The 20703-nt window shown below is 36.4% G+C and overlaps 4 protein-coding genes, 1 long non-coding RNA gene and 6 other non-coding genes across 13 annotated transcripts; 2 read left to right on the top strand and 9 right to left on the bottom strand.

Moving 5' to 3' along the window:
* Nucleotides 1-1423: 1423 nt before the first annotated feature.
* LOC103844394 (UDP-rhamnose/UDP-galactose transporter 4) lies at nt 1424-3572 on the bottom strand. The gene is made up of 5 exons (XM_009121486.3): nt 3324-3572; nt 2840-2989; nt 2361-2746; nt 2123-2284; nt 1424-2023 (listed from the first exon to the last, which is right to left on the bottom strand). Exons 2-5 carry the CDS (start codon nt 2967-2969, stop codon nt 1694-1696), a joined length of 1008 nt encoding a protein of 335 aa, XP_009119734.1. The 5' UTR covers nt 2970-2989; nt 3324-3572; the 3' UTR covers nt 1424-1693.
* A 1922-nt stretch (nt 3573-5494) lies between these two features.
* Nucleotides 5495-5618, bottom strand: LOC117129030. Its single transcript, XR_004452597.1, has one exon. It is a non-coding gene; the product is annotated as a small nucleolar RNA SNORD14 (small nucleolar RNA).
* A 52-nt stretch (nt 5619-5670) lies between these two features.
* On the bottom strand, nt 5671-5796 carry LOC117129033. The gene has a single exon (XR_004452607.1). It is a non-coding gene; the product is annotated as a small nucleolar RNA SNORD14 (small nucleolar RNA).
* A 58-nt stretch (nt 5797-5854) lies between these two features.
* On the bottom strand, nt 5855-5978 carry LOC117129029. Its single transcript, XR_004452596.1, has one exon. It is a non-coding gene; the product is annotated as a small nucleolar RNA SNORD14 (small nucleolar RNA).
* Nucleotides 5979-6011: 33 nt separating this feature from the next.
* On the bottom strand, nt 6012-6115 carry LOC117129171. Its single transcript, XR_004452790.1, has one exon. It is a non-coding gene; the product is annotated as a small nucleolar RNA snoR99 (small nucleolar RNA).
* A 94-nt stretch (nt 6116-6209) lies between these two features.
* On the bottom strand, nt 6210-6339 carry LOC117129031. Its single transcript, XR_004452603.1, has one exon. It is a non-coding gene; the product is annotated as a small nucleolar RNA SNORD14 (small nucleolar RNA).
* A 1374-nt stretch (nt 6340-7713) lies between these two features.
* On the bottom strand, nt 7714-8058 carry LOC103842210. The gene has a single exon (XM_009119135.3). It carries the CDS (start codon nt 8056-8058, stop codon nt 7714-7716), a length of 345 nt encoding a protein of 114 aa, XP_009117383.1.
* A 650-nt stretch (nt 8059-8708) lies between these two features.
* On the bottom strand, nt 8709-20482 carry LOC103840033 (cellulose synthase A catalytic subunit 2 [UDP-forming]). 2 transcript variants are annotated; one of them, XM_009116828.3, is made up of 14 exons: nt 15965-16626; nt 15225-15596; nt 15041-15146; nt 14785-14953; nt 14436-14702; nt 14006-14351; nt 13784-13921; nt 13362-13487; nt 13068-13280; nt 12713-12986; nt 12420-12616; nt 11209-12341; nt 11097-11103; nt 8709-8854 (listed from the first exon to the last, which is right to left on the bottom strand). In XM_009116828.3, the coding sequence occupies exons 1-12, from the start codon at nt 16043-16045 to the stop codon at nt 11406-11408; spliced, it is 3225 nt and encodes a 1074-aa protein (XP_009115076.2). In that variant the 5' UTR covers nt 16046-16626; the 3' UTR covers nt 8709-8854; nt 11097-11103; nt 11209-11405. The 2 variants fall into 2 exon arrangements, with proteins under 2 accessions (XP_009115076.2, XP_033136383.1); XM_033280492.1 differs by lacking the exons at nt 14785-14953; nt 15041-15146; nt 15225-15596; nt 15965-16626 and adding an exon at nt 20466-20482 and having other exon boundaries at nt 14436-14690.
* Nucleotides 8939-10134, top strand: LOC103840941. Of its 2 annotated transcripts, none has more exons than XR_627893.3 (3): nt 8939-9253; nt 9585-9730; nt 9810-10134. It is a non-coding gene; the product is annotated as an uncharacterized LOC103840941 (long non-coding RNA). The 2 variants fall into 2 exon arrangements; XR_627797.3 differs by having other exon boundaries at nt 9052-9253; nt 9590-9730.
* On the bottom strand, nt 19532-19603 carry TRNAH-GUG. Its single transcript has one exon. It is a non-coding gene; the product is annotated as a tRNA-His (tRNA).
* LOC103839108 (egg cell-secreted protein 1.4) lies at nt 19718-20448 on the top strand. The gene has a single exon (XM_009115920.3). The coding sequence runs from the start codon at nt 19912-19914 to the stop codon at nt 20302-20304; it is 393 nt and encodes a 130-aa protein (XP_009114168.1). The 5' UTR covers nt 19718-19911; the 3' UTR covers nt 20305-20448.
* Nucleotides 20483-20703: the final 221 nt, after the last annotated feature.

Here is a 20703-nt window from a genome sequence, read left to right as displayed (position 1 = left end):
AAATAAGCATATTAATTCAATCATTTTCATTTTTTCTTTCTGCTGGATATGTCGTTTGGCCATTGCTACGTGGAGCTATTAAATATAATAAATAAATTTAAATTTAAATATTAATATTATTTTTCGTTTTGAATGAATACTTGCTGTACTTGGAAAATTGAAAGTTTTTTAGTCAATAGGGTGTCCTTTCAAATAAATTTTAATTAATTTTTGAGCTGTTTCCAGCAAAAACATCTATCTAACACCTAATCGCCGTTACGCCAGAATTTTGTATCAGGATCCCAACCTGCTACGGTATCAAATGTACTTCCGGGTCATCGAATAGTACGTTCAAAGACATTTAAATAAAGATAATCTGCGTCGTTATACTTCAACTCCAAGAAACATATACGTCGAGTTGTGCTGAGTTATTATAAATATCCATCCAAATAATGTTAGCTCAATAAGGTTGACTTTTGTTATATGTGTGTGTGTGTGTTTATATCAAGAATTGTTATTTTCTTATCAAAACATTATTAAACGGTAACTATTGAATTTTCAGGTTTGATGTTAAAAATTTATGTTTTATAATTAGTAGATACAACTACTAGTGTTTGTGTAAGAGCATAATGTAAAACTCTATTTTTCCTTTAAAATGGAGTAAAATTATTATAATTCTATTCTATTTTTCATTTTATAATGGAGAGATGAACAAACAAAAAGTAGATTACTCCATTTATGGAGTAAATTTCATTATGGAGTGAGATATGAAGTTGAGTTGGAGCATTATTTATTTCATATTCACTTTTACTCTATTTTAAAGGAAAAAATAAAATAGGGATGGAGATGCCCTAAGTACTGAATTTAGTTACCTATATCGGATGAAGTTCAACTATTTATCTATTTTAAATTCAATTAGTTTTTGTTTCTTTAATTGTAGAAACAGACTCAGTTTTCTTCTCATTTAGTAGGAAAAGGAGAAAATTCGTGTGGGCTTCCATCCATTAACGGGAATGGAGTATTATTTTTCCACAAAGAAAAATAAGCGTCATACACATTTTGTCCTTCGGACAATCAAACGTCAAATAACAAACGACCTGAGCATTGCACGTGTATATCTCCCCTCCCTTTATTATCCCGTCGGTCATAGTCTTAAAAGAATTTAAGAGACGTCGAAGGAGAGTATTATTTAAAAAACTTACAATCCGGCGATAATGGGTTACTACATGTGCTTGAAAAAGAATAATTATCTTCAATAAACTTTGTATTTATACGGTTAATGACATTTCTAATAAGATTACGTAAACACCATGCTATCTGAAACAATAAATGTAAACAAGAGCATAAACAATTTAATAATTCCATTCATTTTGAGTGCATGGATTTTATTCGTACGAAAATTCATTAAACAAAAAAAAATATTCACGTTACAAAAGAAAATTCATTAAGGTAAAAATAAAATTAAGATTTTATTATCAGTCGTATAGATGATGTTTCTTTTGGGAGAATTAAGCAAAAAAATCAATATGCAAAGGCCAAAAAAGGATTAAACAACAACAAAAAAGATCTGTAAGGAAAAGAAAAATATAGTTTATGGAAAATTAAATAATTTAAACCCCTTTGTTTGTAAAGACCCCATTTGATACTCTCTAGCTGTTGTGTATCTGAGTTTCTTGTTTTTGTTTCTATGTCAATGCCGATCACTTGTTTCTTATTAGACCTTTTCATCAGACTCGGCAGTTTCAGATAAACTACTGAGTTTATGTGCCTTGGTAATGGGAATAGAGAGGCTACGACGCTCTTTACCGCCAGGTTTAGAAGATGCATTACCGTACCATATCATACCGAGGATGGCAATGAGCATTCCAAGTACCACTTGCATGTTTAAGCCTTCCTTGCCGAAGAAAGTGAATCCCAAAACCAAAACCAGGATCGTCTTCATGTGACCAAGTACTTGGAAAGACACCGCCGTGAATCTTCCGATACAAATGAATTGGCTGAGATTCGTCCCGACCGCGATACTGCACGAGAGTATTAGGAAGAACTGCCCAAACAACAACAAAACTGAATTAAAAAGCGAGTTCAAAATGCCTATTTGGAATCATACAAGACTTTGTAAAGAACCAGATGAGGGACACTTTACCAGAGAAACAAATGAAAAGTTGAAAGCATCAACTCTTTGGTTAGTCAACCAGTAGTCTAGAAATGGTCCAACCAACAACAAGGATGCAGCTTGCACTGGAGCCGTATGAGCCAGCAGATTGAAAGAGCCAAGCGAATATTTCCGCTGTAGATGATGTACATACTGCAAAAAAAAGTAACAGTTATTTAGAAAAGAGATTTGAGCATGCTTAAGGCTATAAGGATATAAAAACAATTACGTATTGCTGAAGGGCGGTGCTCCAGACAGCAATGGCTGCAGCGAGGAACCCGTTGAGGTTGACACTAACATCGGTAACAGTACAGACGGCAACACCAGCAAGAACTAACAAAATGCTGAGCTTCGTATCTCTCGAGTACCTGACCTTGTCAAGAACAACTTCTAGAAGACAAGAGACAGGGATCATACTCAGCTTCGCGATCTGGTAGAAGCCAACAGAGTTCCACATGAGGCTGACGTTCATGCCAACGATAGAGAAGTTAGCGAACAAAACGAACTTGAGAAGATCGGGCCAGGGAAGCTGAGAAGGTTGGATGTAACCGAGCCACGTCAAGAAAGTAGTCAGCAGTGTGGTGGTTCCGAAGTGCAAACCGGTTAACGTCGTAGCTGTGTGAGTGTCAAAAGCAGATATTAAAAATCAGTTTTAAAAACAAAGTCAACGACACTGTTGACTATGGATGAGTTGATAAAGAGAGAGACCGAAACTAAAGCCGTAAGTGGCCATCAAGGCTTTGTTAACGAGGATGATCCCAACGGAAGTAACGACATTGAAGAGCCATGATGCAATGTCCAAAGCTGCTTTTTGATCCGTCTTGCTTGTTCCACCCATCTCTTTCTTTATTTAGATCTCTGCAAACAAATCAAAAGTAGATCTCAGTTTAGCTGTTTTCTAGATCCATTTTCATTATCGCAATTACACGATTTAGATCTAGAAAAAAGCAGAAACGATCTAATGAGTTTCCGTTGTCACAAAGCTCTTAACTATAAAAAAATTTAAATCAGATCCAATATTTATACTCATGACAAAAAGGATTTGCACATTTTCTAGCGAATTCTTCTAATTAAGAAACAATCCAGAAAATGTGAAGTAGCATATAATCAGAATGAACAAATCAAAACAATTTAAAAAAGGGGTTTAAGAAGTAAAGCTGATTCTTCACGAGAGAGAGAATGTAATTGGTACCAGATAACGGAGAGGAATGAGCACGGCGGTTGATGTTACTGCCGCGGCGGAGGAAGACGATGAATCCAGGTAAGGGAGGGTGAGCGATTTTATTATTATCTCTCTTCCGTTATTTTTTATTTTCAGTTATGGACTTCCCTGCCCATGAGAGAGTCTCCTTCCTGGCGTGCGTTTAAGAGTGTGACAAGGAAGGAGAGAAAGTATCTTTTTCTCTTTTCAAATATTATTTTTTTATTTTTCCTCACTTTCTTCACTAACAAAAACAAAAACTATTAGTTACTACTATTTATTTGTTATCACACTTTAATAAACCTAATATTCACGAATGGTTAGAGTTAATGCCTCAGTTTATTTACTTATGAATTACATACCTTAACAAAAAAAAAAGTTAAATAACTTAACAATCCACTTCTGCGGAGTAGTGTGAGGCACACCTAAGCCTGGATCTAATGAAGGGGACATATCAATAAATTAACATGTAATCTGACTTACTTTTCTTTTGTTTAATTTAGTTTAAATCTATAGAATGTGGGCTTATTAATGTAGATTTAACCTTGTGTGTGTTCGTGACTGCGTGTATTACCCACCCGTGGAATATTCTCGCTTAGCTAGGTAACGTCTTTGAATATGTAAGAAAACATAAAATGAAAAAGTGGTAAACGAGTAGATCAGGAGGGATGGAAGTGGAACTAAAAAAGGCGTGACCAATTTTCTAATCGACAAAATGGACAATCATGAATGTAGTAGCGAGGGGACAAGCCAGAAAAAAAGACACAGGTTCCGTTCGGTTAAACATCCAAAACGACTTGACTTTTCTTGTGAGTCACTACTGCTACAATTTTTGTATGATAAAAATTGCGTTGCTCCGTTAAGTATCTCAGTCTTATTGTCGTTATTCTTTGCTTTTCGCGTGAACTGTTTTCCTTTTCATGGTTATGTTTCCAGGCGATAATGTCATAGATTCAATAGTACAAGCTTTTATATACGACTTTACGGAGAATGCATTCTTTATATCAAATTTAAACCTGCTCTAACATTGCTGTTACACATATTTTCAATCGCAACAGGATATATAATAGAGTGGGTGCTTTGTGATAAAACATATTGGAGCACAAGCTTTAGTCAGCTAAACTATGTTTGGTCGACAAAATAAACCATGGATTGATTGATCATTGAAAAAACTTGAACTGATTTGCAACCAAGCATTCCTATTGAATAAATCATATAAAAACAAAAGCCTTGACTATGAATATGATTTTTGAAATTGACTTGTTATTGATACTTGTCAAAAATCAATACGAGGGAGCAAGGGAGAGAGAGAAAGAAATGACATAAAAGAGAGTTTAAAACAAAACCTTACATTATGGCGAAAGAAACTCATATGTGTACGTTGCCATATCTTCAATTGTTGTTGTTCACCCTTTATTTTCCTTCGTAGTACGTCAAAGTGTGAAGCAGCACATTTAATGTGTCATTAAAAAATACATATGGACTGAGCTCCACGCATTAAGGCCCATATACACAAGAATGTGGGCTTCGCCCCTGAGAGAGAGGAGGGAGAATTTGATTTCCAAACGTTTTCATCCAAACTATTAACTACTAGATCGCATCTCTGCTGCTCTCGGAGACAGTAGTCTGATTTAAATCGTCTGACATGGACATGTAGAATCAGCAGCCGTATGCAAAGAACATAATAAAAGCACTTTATTTTTCCTTCACTGTAATAGATTCATGACTACTTTTGTTTAAAAAGAAGAAGAAAATAGTAGTCATGAATTTATGTAATAGACCAACATTTTTTTCACATAAATGTTTAACAAGCTTAAGCAGTACAAAGGATCGTTCGTAGATTCGAATTCAGATAGCTAAAACATTAATTCTTTGAAGCTCAAATCACAACTTACTTTTTGGCTGTAACAGTTTCAGAAATGGCATGGCCATTGGCCAGTGAATTTTATTACTACCAAAGTTAGTATACAACAACATCAAGGTGATACTAATACAATTTTATTAGTACAAAAATTAATGTTGAATTAGAACAGAAAAGTCCTCTCCAATACAAGAAACAATGACTGTCCAATAGCTTGGAACAAATATCCAGAACACCTGCATAATTAAAAACAAGACACAGTAACAAAACCAGACAAATAGATGAGAAGACAGAATAAAAAGATCTCAGACATCCAAGGAAGGATAGGAGCTGCATTAACTCTCAAGCCCGGCGAAAGGCGAAAGCTTTAGGCGGCCACTGCGAATGTTTTGAGAAACAAGCCTTAAAATTTATCATCATAGATCTTTTCATACACAAGTAATACACTAGACTTGAAATAATTTTAAAGTTTGGATCGGTTTCAGACATCCAAGGAAGGATAAGAACATCAGAAGCTCTCAAGCCTGGCGAAAGGCGAAAGCTTTAGGCGGCCACTGCGAATGTTTTGAGAAACAAGCCTTAAAAGATAAATCCTCATCAACCGATCACAAACAAGAAACAAAATATGATTAAACAATTTAAAATAAAACAGACAACGATTGGTCTCAGACATCCAAGGAAGGATAAAAACATCATAAGCTCTCAAGCCCGGCGAAAGGCGAAAGCCTTAGGCGGCCACTGCGAATGTTTTGAGAAACAAGCCTTAACGTCAATCATCATCGACCAAAAAGTCAAACCAAAACAAAGATTCCACACAGATATATCCCATCATGAAATGATCAGCAAGAAACCAATTGAGACTGCTAACAAAGTGAAACAAATGGATTAACATGTGCGTGACTTTGTTCAATCCTATTAGCTCAAATAAATCAAATTCAGCTAAAACAGAAATCAAAAAACCAAAGTCCAAATCCTATATAGTAAATAAAAGAAACGAAGCTAATAATAAATATAAAGGTTTCAGACATCCAAGGAAGGAAGGATAAAAAGCAGCATAAACTCTCAAGCCTGGCGAAAGGCGAAAGCTCTTAGGCGGCCACTGCGAATGTTTTGAGAAACAAGCCTTTCCAATTATCATCATCAACCCTTTATTAGCTCAAACGAACTACATGATAACACAACAGAGCACAAGCTACGAAAACAGACGGTTTTAAAACAATGCATTAGTTGTTTTTGGGTGGTTTCGAGGAGGCAGAGAGGATGACGTATTTATATATAAAGAGAGGAGGCCTCCGATAGATAATATTAGGGTTTTCTTCTTTGCTTACATGATTAACGGCGCGACACTTTTTAACGAACAATCTAGATGCTTAATAGTAATAATGGGCTTTGTCTATTTGAATAAAGCCCATATTATTTACGCTGAAGTTGGACTACTACACCATACAAATCAACAAAACAAAAGAAAGGGAAACTGTTTGTGTTTCAACTTCCATAAGAGAGACACACCTCACGGCATTCTGTTAAGACGAGCAGTGTGAAGTTTTGAGTGTAGGCCGTCGTTACCTCTTTTCCAAGTGTATAAGTGTAAGGAAAACCAATGGTTGAGTCTATGGAGATCACGAGAAAGATAACTTCAAGACTTTGCGACAATAACTGTTTCTGAGGTAGTGAGGTACACGGTTCAAAACATATTCATTAATTATTCCCAAGGAGCTGGCTGGTTCATGCAGCCTCCATTGATGCTACTAGTCGAGGAGATTTTATGGTTTCCTTCTTTGAAATCATATCCCTGAGAGCAGCTAGCCGAATCCCAACGTCCAACGGAATTACATACCACATATCAGTCAGTTTGAGTTGAGGAATACCCTAAATAATCATCCCATGCACCAACCAAAGCGGCTAGTAACAAGAGTCTTATGACAATGTTGAACATGCACAAAAAGTGGCTTATAAGATGAGAAACATACCTTACTCACATGACTTCCTTTATAATCATATGTACATTCCTCGGTGGGAATCTCTGAATTGAGTGCGTGGTAGTATATGGTTTCTATTATGTCTTTGTTCAGTTGCTGACTCTGAGATTTATGGCAAAAACCTAATCAGATTCAGACCAGACCGAGTACAAAGCTACTTTTAGAGCTTGATTAATTGCGTGTAAAGTTTACCTCAGACTTTAAACAATGGTGTTACGTTATTTATAAGATTTTTAATCATGGCTATACAGTGATCACGTCTTAAATAACATCTTAAATTCCTCACTATATATTAATGTTATTTTTGAATCAAATTTATAACAATTCCATTGATCAATACTAGAAAAGGAGGAATTTGTCAAACAAGTTATTACTAGCATTTCTTTCTTTCTTCCAGCACCTTCTATACAGATTCAGCGCTAGTTAATGGATTATATTAGATACAAAAACATGGAAAACGATAATAATAATAATTAATATTCAAACGACAAACGCTTTTAAACAAGGTCATTACAACGTAATCAGCCATAATCACCTGCGACTAGATCAACTCGTCCGTCGTCATCTCCTTCGTTGCCCTGTAAAGACTCGCAAGAGACCGAAACTTTTTCTTCTTATACCTCCTCCTTATTATGTTCGTCTCCGTGATTGCCTTCGCAAAACGTCGAGCGTCTGTAGCATTGTTATTCATCATACGTACAACGCCGTCGTTTTGCACCTCATCACTAATAACATCGTTGTGTCTCTTCGTATTGCCTCCTCCGCCTTCACAACCGCTAACGCTCAAGCCTGTACCGCTGCTACAGCTCAACGTATCTTCTTCGCTCAATTGCACTAGCTGCTCCGCTGCTTCCATCTCCGTCTCCGAAAAATCAATCACCTCCATTTTTTGATCGATCAAATTGATCTCGTCTCCGTTTTGACACCACTCTGATCACTCACGTTTTACGTGTCTCGTTGTTGTTTTGTTTTGTCTGGTATTGTGTTGTCGTCTTTTATATAAGAAAAGAAAAAAGGGGAAAACTTAATAAACTATGAAGAACAAAAAATGGAAATTTTAGCCAAAAAGAAAAAAGGAAACTACAATAATGTCGGTTTGCGTCATGGTTGTTCCTCTGCAACTGCATTAATTTTAATCAGTTAATCCTGAACCGTCCAATGTAATGACCGACTTCAAGATTTTTTAAAAAGTTGTTTGATCCAACGACTACCGTGTATCTCTCTGTTAACTTCTCTGATGAGGTTTACTAAAAATTTCCTTTTTTTACTATATTTCCTTTTTTGCAAGAGAGATACAGATACGTTTGCCTTCAATTATACGATTTGATTGGGCCCACGCAAAGCCATTCCTAAATAGATAAGGAATTAACACGTCTTGGGGCCCTTTTGCTTCGTTCCACGTGTTCTCATCTCATACGTTCTGTGACATGCGGTAGCATCGCAGCCATTCGATTCGATACATGCGGTAGCATCGCAGCCATTACAAGTTTAAATCATACATGTCTAATTAATCTACTACTAATGTGCAATAAAAAGTGAAAAACAATTGAGCATTAAATTTGGAAAACACTAATATCCATTATTAACATAAGTGTTTGACTCATTGTCTTATTATACAGTAACTAAAAAAGAACAGGTAAAAGAAAGAAAAGCAAACAACTCTATCTGTATAAACATTAGTAGTATACCTTAAAATAATTAGGGAAAATTGTTTTTTTAGAGCAAAAAAATATAAACATTGTCCTAATAGAATAATCCCAACCTACAATTGTCTCATTAAGCTAATAATTTTGAAAATCCCAGTTTAGTCCTTCGAAATACAATTTTAAAACTAACTGTAATACATTAAATTAATATAATATACAGAACCAATTAATTTTTTTTTTTTTTAAATCCCCAAATCAAAACCCCTAACCCTAATTATTTCAGTCTCATTCTCTAGGCCTCTCTAATTCTGGTGGCGACAAAGTCAACAGGTCTCTATTGGTGGGGAGAAGAAGATACCGACTCAAATCTCTTCTTCTCCGGCGTAAATCTCTTCTTCTCCGGCTTAATCTCTTATTCTCTCATGTAAAACGAAGGTAACATCGACACTTCTCATTCCTATTTTGTTTTAAATCTTCTTTGCATGTTCTTTAATCGATAATAGTTCTGTGAAAAGCAAATAGATTAGTGCTTCGGTATATGTTTTTGTGTTCTTGTCAATCGATTTAATAACACACCAGTTTGTTATATGTGTTTGTGTTCTGTTCTTATCAATTTGTGATTACCATAAGAACCTACAGTTAATCTATGTTACATGTGTATGTAATCTTATCAATTTGCTTTACCATACGGGTTTGTCAATCGATATTTTGAAGAGATTGGTTAGTTTTGATTTCGTGTCATTGTTGTTGATGTTGGTATCGCCAGCGCAGACACTAGAAGATATGTAATTTGGCACTAATCCTGGTACTATCGGGTTAATGGGTCAGTTCACCAAACCGTTGGATCATCTGAGTTTGTACTTATGAAGATAAGGAAGGAGATTGGATGCTCGTTGGTGATGTTCCATGGAGGTAAAAGAACTAAAAACCATCTCTTAATGTCTGATGAATGATTTACAATGATCTAATCTGGGTTTTGTATATATCTTAGAATGCTCATCACCTCGGTTAAAAGGATTCGTGTGATGAAAACGTCTGAAGCTAATGGTCTAGACTATCTTGTCTTGACTTATGATATTGTTTGTTGAAACATATAATGAAAAAATCTTAGTATATAATATGCAGGATACTTGTGAAGCAAGTAAAAGGAAGAAACAGAAGCTAGGTTGATCTTATTCAGTTTGTGATGTTTCTTTGGTTCTTCTAATGTTCTTTAAGGGTTTTTTTTGGCTTGATGTCTTTTGTTTTACTGTTGCTATTACTATGGAAGAGAATGCTCTTTATTTGTTTTACTACACTGTAAATATTTGAAGCTTGCCTAATATCATTTTGTGGGTTTAGTTTATGAGTTCACTAACTGATCCAAGAAACAGCTCCACATGACATCAAATGTGTTAACATATTACTTTAGTGCTTGACGTTTCAATCTCATGGGATTCTGAGGACATTCGAAATTAATGATATAGGCCCCGAACACTAAATCATATTTTACATATATCATCCTGAGCACGAAGAAGAATCTGATGGAAGATTCATACAAACAGACAAGAGTTAGGTAGATAGATTGTACCAACCATATGAAAAAGCTCCTAACTTTGTGAAAAATCAAAGGAAAATTTAGGTATTTTGAGAAGAAAGGCTAATAAGTGTTTTTTTTCCAAAAAAATGGCTAGTAAGTGATCTTTTATTAACAAATTCGATTTTTCAAAAATGGTAACAGAATATTTCCACATATTTTTTGTTTTTTTTAAAAAAAAAATCGGTTTTCAAAATAGGAAATTGAATATTTCCAAATATTTTTTTCCTTATTTTTCGGAACAGATTATTCTTATCCGTAGAATACAGTTAATCTGTAGAAATCGGTTTCTACATATTTTTTAGAATTTTTGTAATGTGTAGATTTTGATTTCTACATGTTTTAAATTTACAGTAAATCTGTAGAATTCGGTTTATACTTGTTTTAGATTTATAGTAAATATGTAGAAGTTGGTTTCTACATGTTTTAGATCGATAGGTTAAGCGCGGAATGTGTATTCTAAATATTTTTAGAAAACTCTTATTTACGTAGATCATGTATTCTAAACGTTGTAGATTCAATGAAAAAAGTAGATTTTGTTTTCTACTTTGTAGAATGTCAATTCTACTTTATTTAGAACATAATTTGAAATTATGATTTAAACATTTCTAAAAATGAAAAAGAATACCACTAAGTTTATATAGGTATTTTATTAGTAGTTACTATTTTTCCAAATTTTTTTTGTTTGTAAAACTATTTATTTAATTTATTTTCAGAAATATTAAAGGATATTATAGGCAAAAATGGTACAAATATGAGATTAGTCTAAATGGACATAGTTTCTATTTTTTTGCTCTAAAAAAACAATTTTCCCAAATAATTAATACTGCACATCTTTGTATCTACAACACACTTGCACCAAACAACCACAACCACCACCAAAAGAGTACACGTCATCGTCACACTAGCTTCCAAAGCTCCAACAACACAACCTCCTTTCCTCTTTCTTAATTCTCTTTGAATCTTCACCATGATGAACAAGTCTGATGTCCTGCTTTCTTACTACATAGACTAGTTTCCACAGCCGAGTCCACAGATCTCCAGCACCGGTCCACCTTTCGCCACAAACGGATTAACTCTAACCCACAAGAGCGTCAAGATGGAAGCAAGAAGAATGGACCAAACCACAATAATCGTAGGCATCCTATCTTGCTTCCCAAGCATACCCTTGAGGAACGGATACAAATGAACAATGACCCATAGAGCGAAGAAGAGCCTCCCAAAGAGAGGTCCCCAAGAGTCATAACCATTGCTAATTGCATCCGATACACCAACAATAACTCCGATGATGTTTATGATCAGAAGCGTCGTCGGAGGAATCAGCAGAGTCGTCCATTTGAAAATGTAAAGCTCAGAGAAAGCTCCATCGTCTGCTGCTTTTGACGTGACCGTGAAGTTAGTATCAACTCCAGCTAGGACTTTGAGCAAGCCTTGAAAGAGAGCAAAGAGATGCGAAGAGGCTCCTCCTATCACCCAGAACTGCTCGTTTCTCCACCAGTCGTCGATCCCCACGCCTCCCCATTGCATCTCGAGGATCCCAGTTACTGCTATGGACAAGAACATGAGCATGAAGAGGATCCCTGCGTAGTTGCTAATCTCGGGGACGATGAATTTTCCGGTGAGTAGACAGACAGCCGGGAGAGAGCAGTAGACGATGAGGGGAAGTGAAGTCCATGGGTAGACAACAGAGTTGATGTAAGAGAATCTCTCCAACCATTTTAAACCGCCACCGTAACCATACCATATGGGACAATGTCTGCTCAAGAAAATCTCAACAGAGCCAAGAGCCCAACGTAGGACTTGATGAAGACGATCAGACAAGTTAATTGGAGCTGATCCTTTGAAGGCTGGACGCTTTGGCATACAGTAGACAGATCTCCACCCATGGCAATGCATCTTGAAACCGGTTAAGATATCTTCAGTAACCGATCCATAAATCCACCCAATCTGCGTGTAAGTAGAGAAGAACTTTTGTACTTTTCTTAAATGTCTGAAAAAAACTTATGTAATTAGTTTTATTTTAACCTCTTTGCCCCATTCGGTTTTATCTTCGTATCCGCAGCTAATGACTTGAATGGCTTCTCTCAACAAACACGCGGGGCTTGCGTTACGAGGAACTCCACCTTCTTGCATAACAGCAGAAGCAACGAAAACAGGAGATTGTCCAAACTTCTTCTCCAGTTTCAGTTGGTTTGCTTCAGATCTCTTCTCAACGTTTGACACTATGACAATCAAAAGCAGCTACTGATTTAGTCTTGTAGACTTTCAACAAAGATAAAAAACCAAACAATGAAACGTGTTTTTTCTTTTCTTTTTACCTGCAACGATGGCACCTTCTTGGATGTTCTCCACAGCATGAATCTGCGTTGAAGTAGTGTCTTTAAGGTTTGTTTTGTTATCTTTAGCCTTTGTTTTACCCTTCTTTCTCAACCCACAACACAAACAACACCATTTAGGCCAACAGTTGCATGTTTTTCCTGGTGGTTTCTTCTTTTTCGGTGCATCAAAACCATACAGCGCTTGTCTTCTAAAGACACAACCTGTCCCGACATATATCGGTCCTTGTATCCCATCAAGACCCTTCATGTTAATCTGTTTCCACACACCAGAAAATGAGAAAGGAGGTAGAGAAAGTAGAAACAATAAACAGAAGAAAGCAAAAAAGAAGCATACATCGAAGAAGACCACGTTGCGATTAGAGTATCGATCGTGTCTATCAATCCCGTCAAACCTCTGAGGGAACTGAACGTAGCAAACTTTCTTTCCGGATTGAGGATCCATCATGAAACACATAGCTTCTCTAATCGCCTTGCTGTTGTTGATGTAGTGATCACAGTCCACGTTTAGAAGGTAAGGCGCGTTTGATAAAACAGCAGAGACTCGGATCTTTAAGAAAACAAAAAGTAAAAATGAGTTCTAGTTAAACTAAAGCTTAGGAAAGCAAAAAAAAAACATATTGATGCATACCAAAGAGTTCATAGCTCCAGCTTTCTTATGGTGATCAAAACCAGGCCGCTTCTCACGAGAAACGTACACTAGACGAGGTAACTCATTCCCATCTGTATCACGAACTCCACTGTGTCCCAAGAACACCTGTCATTTTTCGAAAAATCTCTCAGAAAGGCTTTGGTCTTTTTTTCTTTGAACAACAAGTACTTATATTAAAATTAAAAGCTGTTGGGCTAAGTCGGTTACAACCGGAGAGATAATCACATTACTTATAACGAAAAATAAAAGTGGTTAAGGAAAGAATGAATCCGTAGAAAATCTTCGCTTGTAGTCATAGAGCCCGCGTTCGACACAAAGAAATCAAAAGAAAGGCTTTGGTCTAATGACATATTCGAGAAGCAGAGTTTCCAGGCCTGAATCATGAGTAGAATTATGATTACCTGAATCATGCCGGGATGGTCTCGAACATTGTTTCCAGGCCAAGGAGTACCATCTTGCATAGTCCAACCTTCCTCAGGCACTTTCTGAGCTGTAGCAACCAATGCATTTATCTTCACCTTAAACTCCTCATAATCTCTCTGCAACAAACAAACAAACCAAAAATATTCATTTACCAGACTCATAAAACAAAATTATAATAAAGTGTAAGTAGCAATGGAAACCTTCATAGCACGACGTTCCCTGACAAAAGAAGGATGAACTTTATTCTTCAAGTAATCCATCTTCTGGCAAAAATACCACTCAGGTGCTCGCGGCTCGATACTGAACTTTTTACAAAACGGAACCCATTTTCTAGCGAACTCGGCTGTGTCAGAAAGAGCTTCAAACGTAAGCATAGCTGCTCCATCATCAGACACATAACACGCAACCTTGTCCACGGGATAGTCAACGGCAAGAATCGAAAGAACGGTGTTTGCTGTAATCAACGGTGGTTCTTTCAACGGATCCACCGTACTCACAAACACATCAACAGGTGCTAATCCCGAAGGTTTTCCTTCCTTCTCGTACCTAACGTAAGATAAAAGAGTGTTTTCAAACAAGTTTCGGACGAGAAGATCAAGTCTTTTTTATGTTTTATGTATATATATATACCTGAGAGAGAGCCTGTCGAGGTATGTTTCGCGTTGTATAGGATACCATTTGGGGAACTGGTCAAGAATCCAAGAAACGGCGAACCATATCTCACATACAACTGATGTTAACCATAATCCATAAGCATCATTTACGGGATGTAGAATTCTGTAATGGAAGAAAAGACAGAGAATGGCGAGCCGACACAGAATCAACATCCTGTAAGGATTTATTCTGCTTGAACGAATGGGTAGCTTTCTTGACAGAGGCTGTCTTCCTTCATCCATCCTGATTAATGTTATAAAACATCATTAAGAAATGTCACAAAAGCATTATTTATTAAGGTAATCAGTTGGTTTGAACTTATTACATAGGCATGTCAGGATCATCAAGCTCCTCGTCATCATTGACATCATGTTTAATGACATGGAGCTTTTCGGCTTGTCGCTTCTTCCAGACTTCCATTCTATCCTTCCAAGCAACACTTCCATATCCATATTCCGCAATATCTTTCTGAGGAACCATTGATCTTGCTTGTGCTGTAAGAAAACAACAAACCAAACCATTTCATAACTCACTTAGATGGTGAATAATTCATATAAAGAACAATAAAGATAGGAACATACAAGGTGCATAAGAAGAATCTGTAAACGGTGCAGGATGGACTCGATTCCCATATCCAGTCGAAGGAGGGAGGATAAGAGCATGACGATCAGAATACATATCATCATCCTGAAAGAAAAAACACAATACAAATATAATTTAATAAAAAAAACATAATCAACAAAACCCTTTTGGATAATTCCTCACCTCATCACCGTAAGTCAAGAGAGGAATCTGAGATCCAGGTGAACCACCGCGACCAGTGTTAAGACGTGAAGAGAGTGCAGCTTCAGCAACAAGTTCAGGGTCCATCATCCCATCATGATCAAGATCAAGATCATCATCATCGTCCTCTTCGTCGTCTCCTTGGACGCGTGGACTACCTTTAATCCGTTTGTAACGGGTTTTGCACTGAGGACAAGCTTGGTTTCCTTCTCTACGTTCATACTCGTAGCAAGGTCTACAAACCGGGAACGCGCACTCGTTGCAGGCAACAAATAGCTCGCCGTTAACCGATAGTTCGATATCATCACCACAGATTTGGCATGTTTGGCCACTCAGTTCTTGTAATGATCGTATCTATATAAGCAAAAATCCACAAAGATTTTTTTAAAAAAAAATCAATCTTGACAACATCAAACTTCTCAAGTAAAACAAGAAGAATAATAATAGATTAAAAAAAATCAACTTCCATTAAACTTATTGCTACTGCTACAAACAAAAATAGAATTAAGATTTGATCAGGACAGCTTGATTCCAGCTGACAGCATCACTAATCTCTGCCGACACGTATGAATCATGCAGAATTTCGAAAAATGAAAACAGAACAACGAGGGAAACAAAAAAAATATGAAAAGTAAAAAGTCACATCATGATTCTCATAATCTTAGATATCCAAAAAAAAAATGAAGATGCTCTGAGAGAGGAAAACAGTTTAAGAGCCTCACCCTGGCATTCTCGTCGGCGTTGATGAGAACGAACTCGTTCCTGTTGTGAGACCCTGCAATGAGTCGACCACCTGTATTCATGATGCCCTTCTCCACCCCCAAAGAACACGATCGTGCGATATTCAGCTCAGAGACCTTGTTGACCCACCCGGATAATGGATCCTGACTGTTGAGCTCCCATTACATAATAGACTCAGAGCATGCAGTTGAGAGACCGAATCGACTAAAATGAGTATTGGGTTTGGGATTATATATACTTTTAATACAACATTTTTTTAAACCAAAAAAAAGAAAGAAAGAAGATGAGGACACTTTCTCGGAAACAGCTATTGATTGATTCCACAACAAGCAACCAACAAAAAAACTTTGGATTCCACTGATTGTTCACTGTTTCTAAAGAATTTTACAGACTGAGAACCAAAAGAGAGAGAGGGATTCAGACACTAGAGAGTTGTGTTGAAATGTGGACAGCAAAATTGAGATCATTCACCCTTTTTATACAAAAACAAAATTAAAAAAAAAATCAACAAATGATGCACAGAGAGAGACGTCACATAATAAGTGGGTCCCTAGAAAAACGACGATGACTATGGACCATGGTGATGGTGGAGCTGGACTGTGCTCCACCTCCAAGAGTTGTTGGTAAGATACAAAAAGAACAAAGAAAAAAAACACATAATGGGTTCTTCAATCTTCTACCAAGCGATCGATTGAGGGAGAGATATTTTGAGGGAGGTGTTTCTGGGAAATGAAAGCTAAAAACTGTTTCCCAATACGGATCCTGGTCAGGATAATTTCTTTTGTACTTTTTTTACAGCACTGTCATTTTTCAAAAGGTCCCTAAAGTTTCTTTTTTTTTGATCAAACCTTACTCTTATAAAAGTTACTCTCCATAAATGGAGAAAGTGTGCATACACGAAGACAAAGCCATCCATGGCAAACAACAAACAGCTATTACAAGGAAGCAAATGCAATATAGAAAGATAGGGGCAAACAAAGCACTTAAACAACTAATGATGTCGAGAAGTCCTCTAATTTCAGTGACCATCGAACTGTAAAGTAAGATGAAGCCTTGGAAATTAGTGACCACGGGCAGTGATATAAATCCCAAAATTGAAGCAGCAACAAGTGCACAATCAACAATCTTCAACATGGCTACAAAGCCTTTGATTAGAACTTCAGTGTTAGAAGTATCTCTAATCTTCAACAATACATTCCCTAGTCCCTAAAGTTTCTATTACCCTCTATTATAGACCCATATCTTACTGTTTTATGGAAACCAATCATTTTTCTTTTTTTCAGAAATGTTCGTTCAAAAGACATAACTTTAACTTTCAAAAGATATATGATTGGACGATTAGAATTACTTTGCGGATTATTGGATCATTTATTATAAACGTCCAAAGTTTATTATGTAACACGTGAATTGTGTAACGATGGAAAAAGAAAACTTAAGTGTGTGAGTCTTTTTTTGCGTGAAGCTTCTAATTAAGTTGGTACATTAACATAAGAATACTTGCCTTTTCTTGATTAATTAATGTTTATGCAAATCCATAACCGTTGGATCGGTATCTTTCCGGACCAACTTTGAATAAACAATTTGTAACTTTGTGAGTTTTTAAAACAATTAACAAAAGGACGATATATATCTTGTCGGTGGCATAACCTTTTTCATGGTAGAAATAAAACTTGTTTTCTTATATATGAAAAACTCATTAACGTTATATCGCTTAACTATACAATCAGCCGACAGAACATGTAATTTGTAAACTACACAAGCAGAATGTTCAAAGCATCGAGCATACCAAAATAAAAATTATCATTCATATATAAACCAACTATGATGAAGTGAACAAAGTATATACCCAAATGTATAGATAGTCAGTCTTATTTTTGAATTCTAGTGGGGATATGGTACGTTTGCATATATACAAGATCTCTTTACTCTGATCGTCATCTCTAGATGATCAGTACATACATGTCAAGAGTCGCTAATGTTTATAGCCGACAATGTTATCAATGCATCATCGACTACTATATCTTAATTACCGAATTATCGTAAATATAGTATTGTTAGAATGTCTCCATCATTGCAGTATTAGGTTTATATCGGTTTCTCTGATGGCGAAAAGATAACCAAATCATTATTTGGATGGTACGAAGTTATTCATTCCAAATATATATTAAATATACGATGGTCACAAGTCAACTAGATATAAAATACGCTCAGTGCCGTCACTCCTAGGCTCCTAGCTATAATCTATAGTCCTATGTACAGTTGTTAGTTTACCTAAAAGAAAGTATCATTTTTAAACTGCTAAGAACAACATTATCGGTAGAAACGTTTTTGGGTTCTTAATTTTTTTTTTGTTTTTTGTTTTCTAATTTAGAAAAATAAAAATAAAAATGAACCAACCACGGACCGCCACGTATCAGTGGGATTCACGAACAATACAAAAACCAAACAAAACGTCTTTTATTTAGCTACTTCTACCCTCAGTTTTGGTGTTTTTTGTGGACCTTTCCCCCTTAAAAAACTTCAAATTTGCCCCGATAATATTACTCTAAGTGGCTCCAACAAAATAGTTAGCAGTAGGCACTGACAACCACAAACAAACAAACAAAAATATCAAAGCGACAATTACAAAATATCATTAATTTAGGCAGACGTGTGGCTAATTTAATCGATTGGATAAGTTGTTACGTGTGTTTTAAAAGATATACGACGTACATGCTGACATGCATCACATGCAGTCGCAACATGCGCTTTGACAAATTGTTTTGATTTTGGCTGTACGTCCATTCATGTGTTTATACAATTTTTATTCTCGTTTGATTAGTTCATCGTATTCTTACTATTGACAGTAACTATGGCATCCAATATAAAATTACACAAAATCGTGTTTTAACTTCTTTTCACTTGTTGCATAACATAGACGTCGTAAAACAAACCTCTACAAGAGTTCATCATCGGGGTGTACAAATATTCGTCGGTCGATATACGGGCCATTATTAAATTAGGCGCATTTGATGGCCTACAACTCCGTAAGCCCCCACCAAATCGGACAATTTATATATAATTGCTACATAGACATTCAAAAATCATAATTAATCAAATATCATAAACGTGTAACATCGGCACCGACGGAAACTTACATCAGTTACCTATTCGTTACTTTGATTATTTGTATTTATTAACAACGATGCAATACGTCAGAGATGCTTACGGGACCCACTGATGCATACCTCCATTATCCAATCCTGAAAAAAATCAAAACCTCCTGCAACCATTTTTTTTTGTTTAGAGAAAACACTGCATGTAGTTTGAGCTTTGCATTAACCAACCAAGCGGTACACTGTGAAATACAGCTGCGAATGGCATCGCTATTTGAAAACGATTACAGGGTTTACTGACTTCAATTAAAAAATAAGTTGGTGAAAATTTGGTAGTAAAATATGAGAACAACAATAGAGGTGCCCAGCAAACTAATGGGCTATTACTAATAAAGATCCATTTAACACTTGCGTACTTTGAAATATTTGTAAGTGTAAAAAACAGAAAAAAGATGTGGCTGCTGGGATTCGAGCCCAGGTCTCCACGGCCACAACGTGGAATTCTCACCACTAAACTACAGCCACTTTGGTTGTTAGAGCAGTAACATGTAATCTTCTTGATTCGTTTCCACGAAAACCGTTCGTATGCATTATCCGTTGCTCTTCTTCACCAAAGCCTAACACAACGCTTCATTAATCCTGTTTTAATTACTTTTAATCACTGGTCACCAGTTATCAGTCCTCTACTCTCGATCCTCCCACACTAATAAGCCTTTTAATTACTCTTAATCACCACTAACCCAAAAAAATCAGTATAAATTCGAGCTATCTCTAGCCAATGTGATCACACAACACGAAAGTACCAAAACTAAAGCTACACCACCAAATATAATATGGCTTCAAACACCACTTTCCTCTTCGCCACCGTCGCACTTCTCGGCGTCATCCTTCTCCAAAACACCACCGTCGCAGGCAGGGATCTCCCGACGACGACAGAGTCAACCAACATAGCGGCGAGACTCCAAATCGGGGGACTAATGGAGTGTTGGAACGCATTGTACGAGCTTAAATCATGCACTAACGAGATCGTTCTCTTCTTCCTCAACGGCGAAACCAAACTCGGTGTTAGTTGTTGCGAAGCCGTCGACGTAATCACGACCAACTGTTGGCCTGCGATGCTGACTTCTCTCGGCTTTACATCTGAAGAAGCTAATGTCCTCCGTGGCTTTTGCCATGATCCAAACACTAGCGGCTCTTCTCCAGCTGCTTCTCCCAATAAAGCTTGACTGTGATTTGCCTTATTAATACAAGCATATGGTTATAATAAATCTTCTAATATTAGCCTCACTGCAATGATTTTTGTGTTTCAAGTTTCTTTGTATTTACCAAATCAAAGACTGATTAAGATTTTAATTTAAGCCCTTGAACTCTTTTTCATGCATTGAATATCAGATCAAAGATCGATCAAGATTTTTTTTTTTTTTTTTTGAATCAGAAATACTTATTATCCCAAGTGCCAAAACATGAAAAGGAAAAACAGAGAAAGGTTCTCTTACAAATTAGGTGACTTGTTTAAGAAGAAACCAATTCACTTACATAAAAACGGAAAACGAAGAGAGGCACAGACATAAAGCCATAATCGAACAGTAGTGACCTTCGGTTAGGAAATATGGCGAGTCACTTCA

Source organism: Brassica rapa, chromosome A01 (assembly GCF_000309985.2).
Source record: "Brassica rapa cultivar Chiifu-401-42 chromosome A01, CAAS_Brap_v3.01, whole genome shotgun sequence".
NCBI lineage: Eukaryota > Viridiplantae > Streptophyta > Magnoliopsida > Brassicales > Brassicaceae > Brassica > Brassica rapa.
Note: the sequence above shows the minus strand (reverse complement) of the source record. Positions and strands in the feature narration are given on the sequence as shown.